The sequence below is a fragment of the Bufo bufo genome, chromosome 2, assembly GCF_905171765.1.
Source record: "Bufo bufo chromosome 2, aBufBuf1.1, whole genome shotgun sequence".
Taxonomy (NCBI): Eukaryota; Metazoa; Chordata; class Amphibia; order Anura; family Bufonidae; genus Bufo; species Bufo bufo.
In genome coordinates, this window is record NC_053390.1 from 466,821,501 (window position 1) to 466,836,430 (window position 14,930).

General features: G+C 47.6%; 1 protein-coding gene across 2 annotated transcripts in view; it reads right to left on the minus strand.

The window, feature by feature from the left end:
• RAB8A (RAB8A, member RAS oncogene family) overlaps positions 1-11,314 on the minus strand; it is a 43,854-nt gene extending 32,540 nt beyond the window's left edge. The window contains exons 1-2 of one of the 2 annotated variants that reach the window (XM_040417671.1): positions 11,146-11,309; positions 138-198 (exon numbers count right to left, since the gene is read on the minus strand). In XM_040417671.1, the coding sequence (XP_040273605.1) occupies positions 138-198; positions 11,146-11,269 (185 nt within the window). In that variant the 5' untranslated portion in view covers positions 11,270-11,309. Of the gene's footprint in view, positions 1-137; positions 199-11,145 lie in introns of both variants that reach the window. The other variant, XM_040417672.1, reaches the window with a different exon arrangement.
• Positions 11,315-14,930: the final 3,616 nt, after the last annotated feature.

Consider the following 14,930-nt stretch of genomic DNA (forward strand, 5'->3'; position numbering starts at 1 on the left):
ATGCGTTTCACATTATGAGGTTGTGTCTCATACTGAACACCTACTGAATACAAATTCTATACTGAAAGCTGTAGGCCATGAACCCCTAACATTACTGGGGATAAGTGGGGCACCTAGGACAAAGCTGGGTCACTTACCATATCTGTAGCTTAATTCTCTTGCCATCTAGTTCTATAGTTCTGATTTTAAAGTCAATACCTGTAAGAAAAACATTAACAATATTAATAAAGGTGTGAAAAGAGTCATGATTCAGACGTGGCCCAGCCTCAGAACTAAAGTTACAGTGACTAATTCAGCTTTACTTCCTCTCTGTGACAAAATGAGCCAGGCGCTAAGGAGGACACACTGCCTTCATATCCTGTCATATCGCTTTTTGTGAACTTTCACATTTGAAAGACATTGTACAGCCCCCCCCCCCCCCCCCCCACCCACTCCTATCACATCCAACCCTCTTGCAGTTTTGCACTTTAGGTTTTTAGTTTATGTCAAAATTGTATTGTACACATAAAAATACTCAATACAGAGATCTGCAGGGTCACTGAGAACCAGCTTTACAGTTTCTACAGCTTTTAGGTCATGGATCAATGAAAAACCTCACATACACACACCCAAACCCACGTGCATCTAGGCTACGAGCCTGACAACGTATGTTATATAGCCGTTGTGTACGGCTGCTCCTCCAGTTACACCGACATTTGGGACTGGCCTCCTCTATCCTGTATGACAGTGATACAACCCTGCAATAACTCCTCACTTCCTGCTGACAGTGCAGATACTGAGGAAGGGCCCATTATCTTCTACATCACCACCACTAGTGCACCTCACTACACTTCCCATGTAACCAGAGATCCGACCAGCTGAGAAACAACTTCTGCGCCGCCAGATATCGCATTGAAGTCTATAGTGTCATATGAAATGCACTAAAACAGTGAGGCAGATTTACTAATTAGGCTACTTTCACACTAGCGTTCGAGCGGGTCCGTCTGATGTTTCATCAGACGGATCCGCTCCTATAATGCAAACGCTTGCATCCGTTCAGAACGGATCCGTTTGCATAACAGTTTATTTCAGATCTGATTTTTCACTTCGGAAAACTCAGATCCGACAGTATATTCTAAACACAGAAGCGTTCCCATGGTGATGGGGACGCTTCAAGTTAGAATATACTGAGAACTGTGCACATGACTGCCCCCTGCTGCCTGGCAGGTGCTGCCAGGCAGCAGGGGGCAGACCCCCCCCCCCCCCTCCTGTATTTAACTTATTGGTGGCCAGTGCGGCCCCCCCTCCCTCCCCAGTATTAATTGTAACCAGTGCGGCCCCCCTCCCTCTATATTCATCGGTGGCCAGTGCGGATATTAAATAGCAGTGCGGTCTCCCCCTCCCTCCCTCCCCAGTATTAAATATGAACAGTGCGGTCTCCCCCTCCCTCCCTCCCCAGTATTAAATATGAGCAGTGCGGTCTCCCCCTCCCTCCCTCCCCAGTATTAAATATGAGCAGTGCGGTCTCCCCCTCCCTCCCTCCCCAGTATTAAATATGAGCAGTGCGGTCTCCCCCTCCCTCCCTCCCCAGTATTAAATATGAGCAGTGCGGCCTCCCCCTCCCTCTATTCATTGGTGGCCAGTGCGGATTCAAAGTATTGTGATCAGTGCGGCCTCTCCTCTCTCCCCCCCCCCATCATTGGTGGCAGCGGAGAGTACCGATCGGAGTCCCAGTTTAAATCGCTGGGGCTCCGATCGGTTACCATGGCAGCCAAGACGCTATTGCAGTCTTGGCTGCCATGGTTACTTAGCAACAAATAGAATCATTATACTTACCTGAAGAGCTGCGATCTATGTGACCGGCCGGGAGCTCCTCCTACTGGTAAAGTGACAGGTCTGTGCGGCGCATTGCTTATAGACCTGTCACTTACCAGTAGGAGGAGCTCCCGGCCGGTCACATAGATCGCAGCTCTTCAGGTAAGTATAATGCTGCTATTTGTTGCTAAGTAACCATGGCAGCCAAGACTGCAATAGCGTCTTGGCTGCCATGGTAACCGATCGGAGCCCCAGCGATTTAAACTGGGACTCCGATCGGTACTCTCCGCTGCCACCAATGATGGGGGGGGGGGGGAGAGATGGGAGGCCGCACTGATCACAATACTTTGAATCCGCACTGGCCACCAATGAATAGAGGGAGGGGGAGGCCGCACTGCTCATATTTAATACTGGGGAGGGAGGGAGGGGGAGACCGCACTGCTCATATTTAATACTGGGGAGGGAGGGAGGGGGAGACCGCACTGCTCATATTTAATACTGGGGAGGGAGGGAGGGGGAGACCGCACTGCTCATATTTAATATCCCCACTGGCCACCGATGAATATAGAGGGAGGGGGGCCGCACTGGTTACAATTAATACTGGGGAGGGAGGGGGGGCCGCACTGGCCACCAATAAGTTAAATACAGGAGGGGGGGGGGGGGGTCTGCCCCCTGCTGCCTGGCAGCACCTGCCAGGCAGCAGGGGGCAGTCATGTGCACAGTTCTCAGTATATTCTAACTTGAAGCGTCCCCATCACCATGGGAACGCCTCTGTGTTAGAATATACTGTCGGATTTGAGTTTCACGATGTAACTCAAATCCGATGGTATATTCTAACATAGAGGCGTTCCCATGGTGATGGGGACGCTTCAAGTTAAAATATACCATCGGATTGGAGAAAACTCCGATCTGATGGTATAATCCTGACTTTACATTGAAAGTCAATGGGGGACGGATCCGTTTGAAATTGCACCATATTGTGTCAATGTCAAACGGATCCGTCCCCATTGACTTGCATTGTAAGTCTGGACGGATCCGTTTGGCTCCGCACGGCCAGGCGGACACGAAAACGCTGCAAGCAGCGTTCGGGTGTCCGTCTGCTGAGCGGAGCGGAGGACAAACGGTGCCAAACTGATGCATTCTAAGCGGATCCGCATCCACTCAGAATGCATTGGGGCAGTACGGATCCGTTCGGGGCCGCTTGTGAGAGCCTTCAAACGGAGCTCACAAGCGGAGCCCCGAACGCTAGTGTGAAAGTAGCCTTACCGGTATGTAAATGGTGTAACCTTAGACAGGCACCAGATTTATCACAGGGGCTCAGGCTGGATGAGAACATTTCACAATACACCCTCAGCTTGGCTTTATCACTGGACTGTACAGTTTGTTGGGGTGGTAACCCTACCTGAAGCACCCACTTTTGCACAGATACTACTAGACTTGTATACTAACTATTGGTTGTCTTAGTTTCAGACAGAACTTTATGACAGTATTCAGATATATACCGCAACGGATCCATTCACTTCAAGGATCACACACAGTAATCATCTTTGGACTCAGTTTGACCTGCTTTCTATTTGTTGCCATCTTTTTTGGTGGACAGAATAACTGGTACTGAAAAATAAAACACCACTGCAAATCCCAGTGGAGTGAATTTAGCCTTAGAATAAAAAAATAAAAAAAGTATAATATATATAAAAACATAAAATTCAACTAACTGATAAAGCTCATAACAAAACAGCAAATGATTGCACTATGATGCCATAGGACAACATATAAGGGGTCATTTACTAATAGGCGTAACATGGGCGGGGAAGGGGGTCGAGGCCACCTGGCCCATCTCATTTATCATTTCTACGCCTGTTTTAGGCGTAGAAAATGTTCTAAATCTACGCCAGCAAGAAAGCTGATTTAGACCGGCGTTGGATGCACCGAAGTTATGTAGAAACTGGCGCTTCTACATAACTTTGGCTGATCCACCGACAGCGAAGGGGTGATTAAGACCGGCGGCTAAAATGCCTGTCTTAATAAATGACCCCCACAGTTATGAGAAAAGTGCTACCACTAACTTGCCTAGAATGCAGTCCTGCATGTAACGACCTTCACAGTTTGCTAGGTTTGAGCACATAATGTGAATTTAATGAGCATACAAACTTCTAGAAGCAAAAAACTTTTGTTAGAAGAAAAAGTCATACACTAGAATGAGGATTATCACATAATAACTGACAATCAGGAGACAATGTATTTGAATGACAGTGATTAGAATTTTTTCTATATAGCCCCTTAGGGGGCTATAACCTGCGATTTTCTGATTGCTTGTTCCATAGACTGTAATAGAGTACTATTACGGTGAATGGGATTCCCCCTCCCTCTGCCTAACCTCACAGATATCTAATGAAAGCGGCTCCAGCTCCTTGTCTACACTTTGAAGCAATTTTGAAACTGTTTTGTGGAATGGCCTTTAGCAGTGTTGTCCTATTACTTTTGAGGTCATTAATATTATCAAAATGCCTTGCTTTTGGTACTTTATCTTTGGAAACAGAAAAAAGGTGAATAGGGAGGTGACGATTCCTAAAGGGATTCTCACACTGCCCAAAACATCATTTTGCCTCTTCAAAAAGGTCTTGACAAATTTTGACTCTCCTTTGCTTGGTGAGCATCTCCCTAATTTCTCTTCCACTCTTGCCAAGTTTAACAAGAAATGTTATCACGGTTGGTTGCTGCAATTCAAGCTGACATTCTTGTGATGGGATACAGTAACAAGCACAGACATTACTTGTTGCCAACGAGATTCTTGTGGGTCCAAAAGTACAGCTGTAAACCACTGATATGATTAGGTTATGAATCCATCCGGTGCTGTCCCGACATGCTCGTGGTGGGGAGTTCACAAACTTTGTCAGACCTCACACATCCGTCTACTTTTTTTTTTATTATTATCAACCATATGAAATAGTGTAGGGAACATGGAAGCCTATAGGGGAGCGGCATGTGACCCAGCAGTGTTGTGACCTTTGGGGACGTCATTGGCTGCAGCTGCGCACATGACCCCATCCATGCAAGAATTTTAGGGACGGAACAAAGTCAGAAGCATGGTAGCGGCCTGTATCTACTGCTGCATATTGCTGTCAGTATAATTCTGCAGAAGATGAGAAGAAAATATTCAGGCGGCAATCACCGATCAGTGCAACAGGCTTTTTTAATCCTATGATGGATCGCTGGGTACATCAAAAGCATAATTCTGCAGAAGTAAGACACACAGCATTATAAATCATTATAATGCTGTGCGAGTGTTCAGAACGGCAAATCATGCTCACACACGGAACATCATTTCCGCACAGGACACGCTCGTCTGAAAGAGACCTAAATGTGTCGGGCCCCATTTTGGGAAAGTGACGAGGGCAGCACACAAATCCCACTTCTGACAATATTTTGACGCAATGGAGTTTAGAAAGTCACAAAAACAGCGTTTGTAACTTTTTCTTTTACTGGGTAATGATAAATCCCCTCCCCCCTTAACTCCGTACCAACTATTCATTGGGTTGAAAATTTATTTTATGTCATAATTGTGGCACAAAATGTTACATATCAGCCCACGCCCACTTTTTCCTGGCAAGCCATGGCCCATTTCAGCTAACCCATTCCCCCTTGTCAGGCTAGGTGCAGATCTTCTCCCTAAACCTGTGAGCAGCAGAATCACTATGATCACTCCAATTCTACAGTACATGGTGTATAATCCAGTTATGTAGTCACTGGTAGCCTGGGAAGGATTGCCGACTTAAAGGGGTTGTCCAGGATAGGAAAAACATGGCTGCTTTCTTCCAGAAACAGCTTCATGTCTGTCTATGTATTGTGTCTGGTTTTGAAGCTGAGTTCCACTGAAGTGAATGGAGCCAAGCTGCAATATGACGCAAAATCTGTGGGTGACTAAACAGTTAGGCATGGTCACATTGCTGGTAGGTGACGCACATACTGGTAGGTGGAACTAAAACCCGCCCCATATATCAAATCTACAGTATGTACAGTAGCAGTGTGTGAATAAGACTTACAAAAAAATATAATCCAAGTAAACTGAAAATTTGTGCAATCAAATCTGCAGATAATCGGACATCCACCAACCTGTAGAGATATATATATCTATTTATTATACAGCATGTACCACCACACCAGGCAGCCCTGAGGGCACACAAGGCATGGTGCGGGACACACAGAAGAGGACAGAGGCAGAGCAAACAAAGCCTGATTCGCTCCGCCTCCACATAGCGACTGTTACACTGATGTCCTGTCCTCTGGAATGGTCATCAGTATCTGATTGGTGGGAGGCAGACACCTGGGACCCCTGCCGATCAGATGTTTGAGAAGGTAGCAGAGCTCACAGTAGTGCCGTGGCCTTCTCTCAGCTCACCAAGCACAGTGCCTTGTATAGCGGTTGGGCTTGGTATCGGGCTCAGTCCAATTCACTTCATTAGGGTTGAGCTGTGCCTAGGCCATGTGCCTGATGAACGTGATGGCATATGGCCAAAGAAAAGGTAAGAGAAGGCCACACGGCTACTGCGAGCACCGATGCCTTCTCAAACAGCTGATCGGTGGGTGTTCCGGGTGTTGGAAAACCCCTTTAATAGCAGGATAGAATTGAGGAGAGTGCCAGTGTGTCGGGAACTTTTCCTTTAAGGCCTACTGCCACTATGCCCCTGCTCCTTTGAGGGCTGTAATGCAACCATATTGATGGTCACCTAGCTTTCCAAGAAACAGGTGACTATATTAAACAAACACTGGAGAACCATGTTTTACATGAGACTCTCCTTTCTGCCTGGAGAGAAGCTTAGGCCGGGTTCACATCCCAGTTATGTTCTTCTGATCTGTCAGAAGAGCAGAAAAATAATGAAAAAAAACTGATCCTGAGCATCAGTTATGCACATCTGGCATCTGTTTGAGCCATTTCCATCTGAGACACGTTATTTTAGAGGGAAAAAAGTCCTGATGCTCAGGACCTGAATTTTTTACAGCATCCGTTATTTCTTTATTTTTCTGTTCTTCAGACGGATCAGAAGAACAGAAAAATAACAGTGATGTGAACCCGGCGTTAGATGGGTGTACATTCTGTTACTAACCTGTCAGCGGCAGCAGTACAGAGACCCTGAGATTGCCCACAATACCATTCACCGTGGTGCAAGATTACAATAGGGACCCAAGTGTACATGTGGAATAGTCACTGAGGCAGGGGTGACAGACACATCCTGCTGCCACCAAGAGAAAAAGCACGTTTATATATACACACACAGACACGCACACACACATATATACACACATACAGTGAGGAACAGAAGTATTTGAACACCCTGTGATTTTGCAAGTTCTCCCACTTAGAAATCATGGAGGGGTCTGAAATTCACATTGTAGGTGCATTCCCTCAGAATAAATAAAATATATATCAGGAAATCACATTGTATTCTTTCTAAAGAATGTATTTGTCTTGCACTGCTGAACATAAGTATTTGAACACCTGAGAAACAGCAAGAATTCTGGCTCTCCAAGACCTGTTACTGTGCCTTTAAAGGGGTTGTCCAGGTTCAGAGCTGAACCCGGACATACCTCCATTTTCACCCAGGCAGCCCCCCCCCCCCCCCCTGACTTGAGCATTAGAGCAGTTAATGCTCCAATGCTCTCCTTTGCCCTGCGCTAAATCGCGCAGGGCAAAGGCATTTTTTGGAGATCCGGTGACGTACCGGGGCTCTCTATGGGGCTGCCAGGAACCCCGGTGACATCACCGGCACTGATGGGCGGGACTTAGCGCTGCCCTAGCCAGTAAAACAGCTAGGGCAGCGCTAAAGCCCGCCCCTCAGAGCCGGTGACGTCACCGAACACACTGGCACGCGGAAGTTTCCGCCCGGCAGTGTGTTATTGAAAACAAAAGAGCCTGTGCCCTGCGCAATCTAGCGCAGGGCAAGGGAGCGCATCGAAACATGAGATGCTCCGATGCTAGCCTCAGGGAGGCTGCCTGGGTGAAAATAAGGGTATGTCCGGGTTCAGCTCTGAACCCGGACAACCCCTTTAAAAATTCCACCTCTACTCCACTCATTAATCTAACTTAGTAGCACCTGTCTGAGCTCCTTAAAGACCTCCTTTCCACTCCACAGTCAGTCAGACGCCAACTACTACCATGGGCAAGACCAAAGAGCTGTCAAAAGACATCAGAGACAAAATTGTGGACCTCCACAAGGCTGGAAAGGGCTACGGGACAATTGCCAAGCAGCTTGGTGAAAATAGATCAACTGTTAGAGCAATTGTTAGAAAATGGAAGAGGCTAAAGACGACTGTCAGTCTCCCTCAGTCTGGGGCTCCATGCAAGATCTCACCTCATGGGGTATCACTGATGATAAGAAAGGTGAGGAATCAACTCAGAACTACAAGGGAGGAGCTGGTCAATGACATGAAGAGAGCTGGGAACACAGTTTCAAAGGTCACTGTCAGTAGAACACTACGCCGTCATGGTTTCAAATCATGCATTGCACGGAAGGTTCCCCTGCTCAAGTCATCACATGTCCAGGCCCATCTGAAGTTTGCCAATGACCATCTGGATGATCCAGAGGAGGCATGGTAGAAAGTCATGTGGTCAGATGAGACCAAAGTAGAACTTTTTGGTCTAAACTTCACTCGTCGTGTTTGGAGGAAAAAGAAGGATGAGTTGCATCCCAAGAACACCATCCCTAATGTGAAGCATGGGGGTGGTAACATCATGCTTTGGGGGTGCTTTTCTGCGGAGGGGACAGGACGACTGCACTGTATTAGGCCTCATGGACACGAGCGTATTTTGTTTCTGTGTCCGATCCTTTTTTTTGGCAGATAGGATGCGGACCCATTCATTACAATGGGTCCGCAAAAAAACACGGACAGCACACCGTGTGCTGTCCGCATCAGTATGTCCGTTCTGTTGCTCCGCAAAAAAAATAGTGCATGTCCTATTTTTTTCTAGTTTGCGGACAAGGATAGGCATTATTACAATGGATCCGCCAAAAAAACGGATCCGCAAAAAAACAAACGGATGCCATACGGAACGTCATCCGTTTTTTTTGCGAATCCGCAATTTGTGGACCGCAAAACACATACGGTCGTGTGCATGTAGCCTTAAGGAGAGGATGAATGGAGCCATTTATTGTGAGATTTTGAGCAACAACCTCCTTTCCTCAGCATTCAAGATGGGTCGTGGCTGGGTCTTCCAACATGACAACGACCCGAAGCACATAGCCAGGATAACCAAGGAGTGGCTCCGTAAGAAGCATATCAAGGTTCTGGAGTGGCCTAGCCAGTATCTAGACCAAAATCCAATAGAACATCTTTGGAGGGAGCTGTCAGCGGGCTCATGTTCCCTCAGCAGCACAGGGGAGAAGGAGTCACTCTAACCCCCCCTTCCCTGTGCTGCCAATGAGGAGAGACGGGAGGAGGGACGGGGGCAGTGCACCACCAATGATAATTAACGTCTAATACATATACAGGAGGCGGTGCCCAGCCTATATAACAGGTACCGCACCTGAGGGGTTAACTGCTGACGCTGATCGCAGCTCCCTGTCAGAGGTAGGGTGCCAACAATGTGATTCTGCGCCGACACACCCACCTCCTGTATTAAACATTAATTATTATTGGTGGCGCAGTGCGTCCTCCCCAGTATTGGGGAGTGGTCACAGGGTCCCCTCCCCTCCTCATCGGTGGCAGCTTCTGATCAGAGCCCCAGCAGTGTAAGCCTGGGGCTCTGATCGGATACCATGGCATCCAGGACACTACTGAAGCCCTGGTCGCCATGGTAATCTCCCTGCTGCTGTGTGTACTATGCACAGGACAGCAGGGAGAGTGTGAAGTCCTATTCACCCTAATAGAGCTCTATCAGGGTGAATAGAACAAGGGATTAAAAGATCCCAGGTTCTACCCCCTAAGGGGGGGAAATAGTTATTAAAGGGGTTCTGCAGTTTTTTTAAACTGATGATCTATCCTCTGGATAGATCTTCAGCGTCTGATCGGCGGGGGTCAGACACCCACCGACCCGCTCTGTTCACTTGAATGGAGGTTAGCCGCACCCAGGCCAGTGATACTAGTCGTGACGTCACTGGGCCTGCGGTAAACAGCGAGAAGGCTGCGGCACTACTGCCAGCGCCACTGCCTTCTCAAACAGCTGATCAGTAAAGTCCCAGGTGTGATCTGATGCTGATGCTCTATCCAAACTGCAGAACCCCTTAAAAGTAAAAAAAAAAAAAAAAAAAAAAACACACACCAAAATATTAAGGCTACTTTCACACTAGCGTTATTCTTTTCTGGTATTGAGTTCCGTCACAGGGGCTCAATACCGGAAAGTAAAAATCAGTTTTATCCTAATGCATTCTGAATGGAGAGCAATCCGTTCAGGATACATCAGGACGTCTTCAGTTCAGTCACTGCACGGTTTTTAGACTGAGAAAATAACGTCCAAAATTCCAGAACACTTGCCGGAATGCCGGCATTATTTTCCACTGAAATGCATTAATGCCGGATCCAGCCACAAGTGTTCCGGAAAAATGGATCCGGTTTTGCAGTCTGTGCATGCACAGACCTTTAAAAATGTGAAAAAAATAAATGCCAGATCCGTTTTTTCCAGGTGACAACTGGAGAGATGGATCCGGTATTGCAATGCATTTGTGAGACGGATCGGCATCCGGATCCGTCTACAAATGGTATCTGTTTGCGTACAGATTGCCGGATCCGTCTACAAATGGTATCTGTTTGCGTACAGATTGCCGGATCCGTCTACAAATGGTATCTGTTTGCGTACAGATTGCCGGATCCGGCAGGCAGATCCGGCAACGGAACTGCCTGCCGGAATCCAACAACGCAAGTGTGAAAGTACCCCAAGTATAAATCACCCCCTTTCTCAATTTTACATATAAGATATATAAACAATAAATAAACCTATCACATATCGCAACGTCCGAAAAGACCAAACTATTAAAATATTTAAAAAATAATTCCTGTGGGGAACATCATAACAGAAACATATTATATTTTTCCAAAAATGAAAATGCACAGAATATCGGTATAAGTTATCGGCTATCGGCCTGAAAGTTCACAGGTTATCGGCATCGGTCGATCCCTAGTATAGACACACACACTGTATATATATATATATATATATATATATATATATATATATACACACACAGTCTGACGGACAAATATATGCAGGTGACACGATGTACCCTTATCCAAGTCCACAGGAGCCTGCACTTGGACGGAGGACCTGGATCATACCCTCTGTCAGTGGCCCCTGCACTCTGCCCCTGTCATTCCCCTCACACGTCCACTAGTTGCTCCCAGGTTTGAGCCGCTTCTCACCTATTGTGGATATAAACGTAGAGTTGAAGGCATCTTCTGAGAACCTGAACAGCACGCAGGTCTTGCCGACTCCCGAGTCACCGATCAGAAGCAGTTTAAACAAATAGTCGTAAGTCTTCGCCATATTAAAAACTACTATACAGGAAATACCAGCGACTGCAGGGGATTGGGTGGCGTCGTCGTCAATCAAGCATGAAGGGAGTAACGATTGGCTACTGTTACAATGACGTCACGCGAAATCTTCCCATCTCCGGGGACCCAAGCGGCCGATCCCAGCGTAAAGTTTATCTATCTAAGCGGACGAGTCAAACTGAGAGCTGGGAGCTGATTGGCTGATGACACGTCAGAGCTGCCGCTCGCAATTGGCTGCCATGAGGTTTGAGGCTAAAGCGCTGCGGTGTCACAGGGTTATCGGTACAGGCGCAGTGCTCGGGTGGCGGCCGCGGCAGTCTTCCGGGCGTCATGCCTTCTGGGTGCTGCGGGCGCTGGCCAGCCTAGGGTGTTCACTGAAGTAGTGTATTTTACTAGTACTTAGGAGTTTAATGTTCTGGCATTGCTTCATGTGTTGGGTAGTGTAATGGCCACTTTCATAACCGAAAGAGGGAGACATCATAAAAGGGACAGTGGGGCATGTACTACACTGCAGATAACCAAATGGATTTCTTTACATAGTCCAGTCCCTTATTAAAGAGGACCTTTCACCAGGATACATGTATTGAAATAGTTATATTACCTTACAGTGCGGCCCCCAGTGATGTCTTTCCGCTTTTCTTTTTTCAAAGGCCCCCCCCCCCCTTTCGTTCACTGTGGTCCCCGTTTGTTTTGGCGCCTCATATGCTAATGAGGCAATTCGGTTCAACTAGGCGGGGACTTGAATTTGTCCTGGGCGCGGTTATCTTCTCCCTGGCTGCGAGAGCATCCAATGAGAGCGCCCCGCTCTTAGCCAGGGAGAAGGAGCTCAAGTTCTTGCGAGAATCGCAACTCCTTCTCCCGCGAGAACTTGGACAGGATATCCCTGGCCATATTATTGAAGAAAATCACAGCAACCTCAGAGAACAAACACCCTGCAACCATTGCTGGAAGAACACGAGCTGGTGGTGGCAGCGGTATGCTCTGGGGAATGTTTTTTAGTATTCTCTGGGCCCACTCATCCATGTGGAAGGCACTCAACCAATTTGAGTAGGAATCCATCCTTGCAGATCATGTACACCCCTAAATGCTGTCTTCCCTGGAGCAGAATGGATCGTTCAGCAAGACAATGAGACGTCACATGGCTAGAAATGTCTGACGTTGGTTGGAAGACCAAGACTTCAAAATACTACCCTGTCCTTTACTTACCTAGACATAAAGAGGACCTTTTAATGGGTCCGAACATTGTAAGATAACTATCTGGACATGTAGAGCGGCGCCCGGGGATCTCACTGCACTTACTATTATCCCTGGGCGCCGCTCCAATCGCAGCGTAGAGCTCACAGCCAGGGAGAGAAAAACCTCTCAGTCTGTGAGCTCTGCGCTGCGATTGGACAGCGCTACAGCCAGGGAGAAGGGACGCCCAGGGAGAAACAGAGCAGACTCCCTGGCTTACCGATAGTAGCAATTACCATACAGAGCGGGAGAAGGTAACAGGGCCACAGCGGGCGAACGGAGCGGCGCCCAGGAATAATAGTAAGTGCAGTGAGATCCCTGGGCGCCGCTCTACATATCCAGATAGTTATCTTACAATGTTCGGACCCATGAAAGGTCCTCTTTAACCACCTCCGGACCGCCTAACGCAGGATCGCGTTCCGGAGGTGGCAGCCCTGCGCAGAGTCACGCATATATGCGTCATCTCGCGATGGGCGAGATTTCCTGTGAACGCGCGCACACAGGCGCGCGCGCTCACAGGAACGGAAGGTAAGAGAGTTGATCTCCAGCCTGCCAGCGGCGATCGTTCGCTGGCAGGCTGGAGATGTGTTTTTTTTAACCCCTAACAGGTATATTAGACGCTGTTTTGATAACAGCGTCTAATATACCTGCTACCTGGTCCTCTGGTGGTCCCATTTGTTTGGATCGACCACCAGAGGACACAGGTAGCTCAGTAAAGTCCCACCAAGCACCACTACACTACACTACACCCCCCCCCCGTCACTTATTAACCCCTTATTAGCCCCTGATCACCCCATATAGACTCCCTGATCACCCCCCTGTCATTGATCACCCCCCTGTCATTGATTACCCCCCTGTAAAGCTCCATTCAGATGTCCGCATGATTTTTACGGATCCACTGATAGATGGATCGGATCCGCAAAACGCATCCGGACGTCTGAATGAAGCCTTACAGGGGCGTGATCAATGACTGTGGTTATCACCCCATATAGACTCCCTGATCACCCCCCCTGTCATTGATTACACCCCTGTAATTGATCAACCCCCTGTAAAGCTCCATTCAGACGTCCGCATGATTTTTACGGATCCACTGATGGATAGATCGGATCCGCAAAACGCATCCGGACGTCTGAATGAAGCCTTACAGGGGCGTGATCAATGACTGTGGTGATCACCCCATATAGACTCCCTGATCACCCCCCTGTAAAGCTCCATTCAGATGTCCGCATGATTTTTACGGATCCACTGATAGATGGATCGGATCCGCAAAACGCATCCGGACGTCTGAATGAAGCCTTACAGGGGCATGATCAATGACTGTGGTGATCACCCCATATAGACTCCCTGATCACCCCCCTGTCATTGATCACCCCCCTGTAAAGCTCCATTCAGATGTCCGCATGATTTTTACGGATGCACTGATAGATGGATCCGATCCGCAAAACGCATCCGGACGTCTGAATGAAGCCTTACAGGGGCATGATCAATGACTGTGGTGATCACCCCATATAGACTCCCTGATCACCCCCCTGTCATTGATTACCCCCCTGTAAAGCTCCATTCAGATGTCCGCATGATTTTTACGGATGCACTGATAGATGGATCGGATCCGCAAAACGCATCCGGACGTCTGAATGAAGCCTTACAGGGGAGTGATCAATGACTGTGGTGATCACCCCATATAGACTCCCTGATCACCCCCCTGTCATTGATTACCCCCCTGTAAAGCTCCATTCAGATGTCCGCATGATTTTTACGGATGCACTGATAGATGGATCGGATCCGCAAAACGCATCCGGACGTCTGAATGAAGCCTTACAGGGGCATGATCAATGACTGTGGTGATCACCCCATATAGACTCCCTGATCAACCCCCCTGTCATTGATCAACCCCCCTGTCATTGATCAACCCCCCTGTCATTGATCAACCCCCCTGTCATTGATCACCCCCCTGTCATTGATCACCCCTCTGTAAGGCTCCATTCAGATATTTTTTTGGCCCAAGTTAGCAGAATTTTTTTTTTTTTTTTTCTTACAAAGTCTCATATTCCACTAACTTGTGTCAAAAAATAAAATCTCACATGAACTCACCATACCCCTCACGGAATCCAAATGCGTAAAATTTTTTAGACATTTATATTCCAGACTTCTTCTCACGCTTTAGGGCCCCTAGAATGCCAGGGCAGTATAAATACCCCACATGTGACCCCATTTCGGAAAGAAGACACCCCCAGGTATTCCGTGAGGGGCATATTGAGTCCATGAAAGATTGAAATTTTTGTCCCAAGTTAGCGGAACGGGAGACTTTGTGAGAAAAAAATTAAAAATATCAATTTCCGCTAACTTGTGGCAAAAAAAAAAAAATTTCTATGAACTCGCCATGCCCCTCATTGAATACCTTGGGGTGTCTTCTTTCCAAA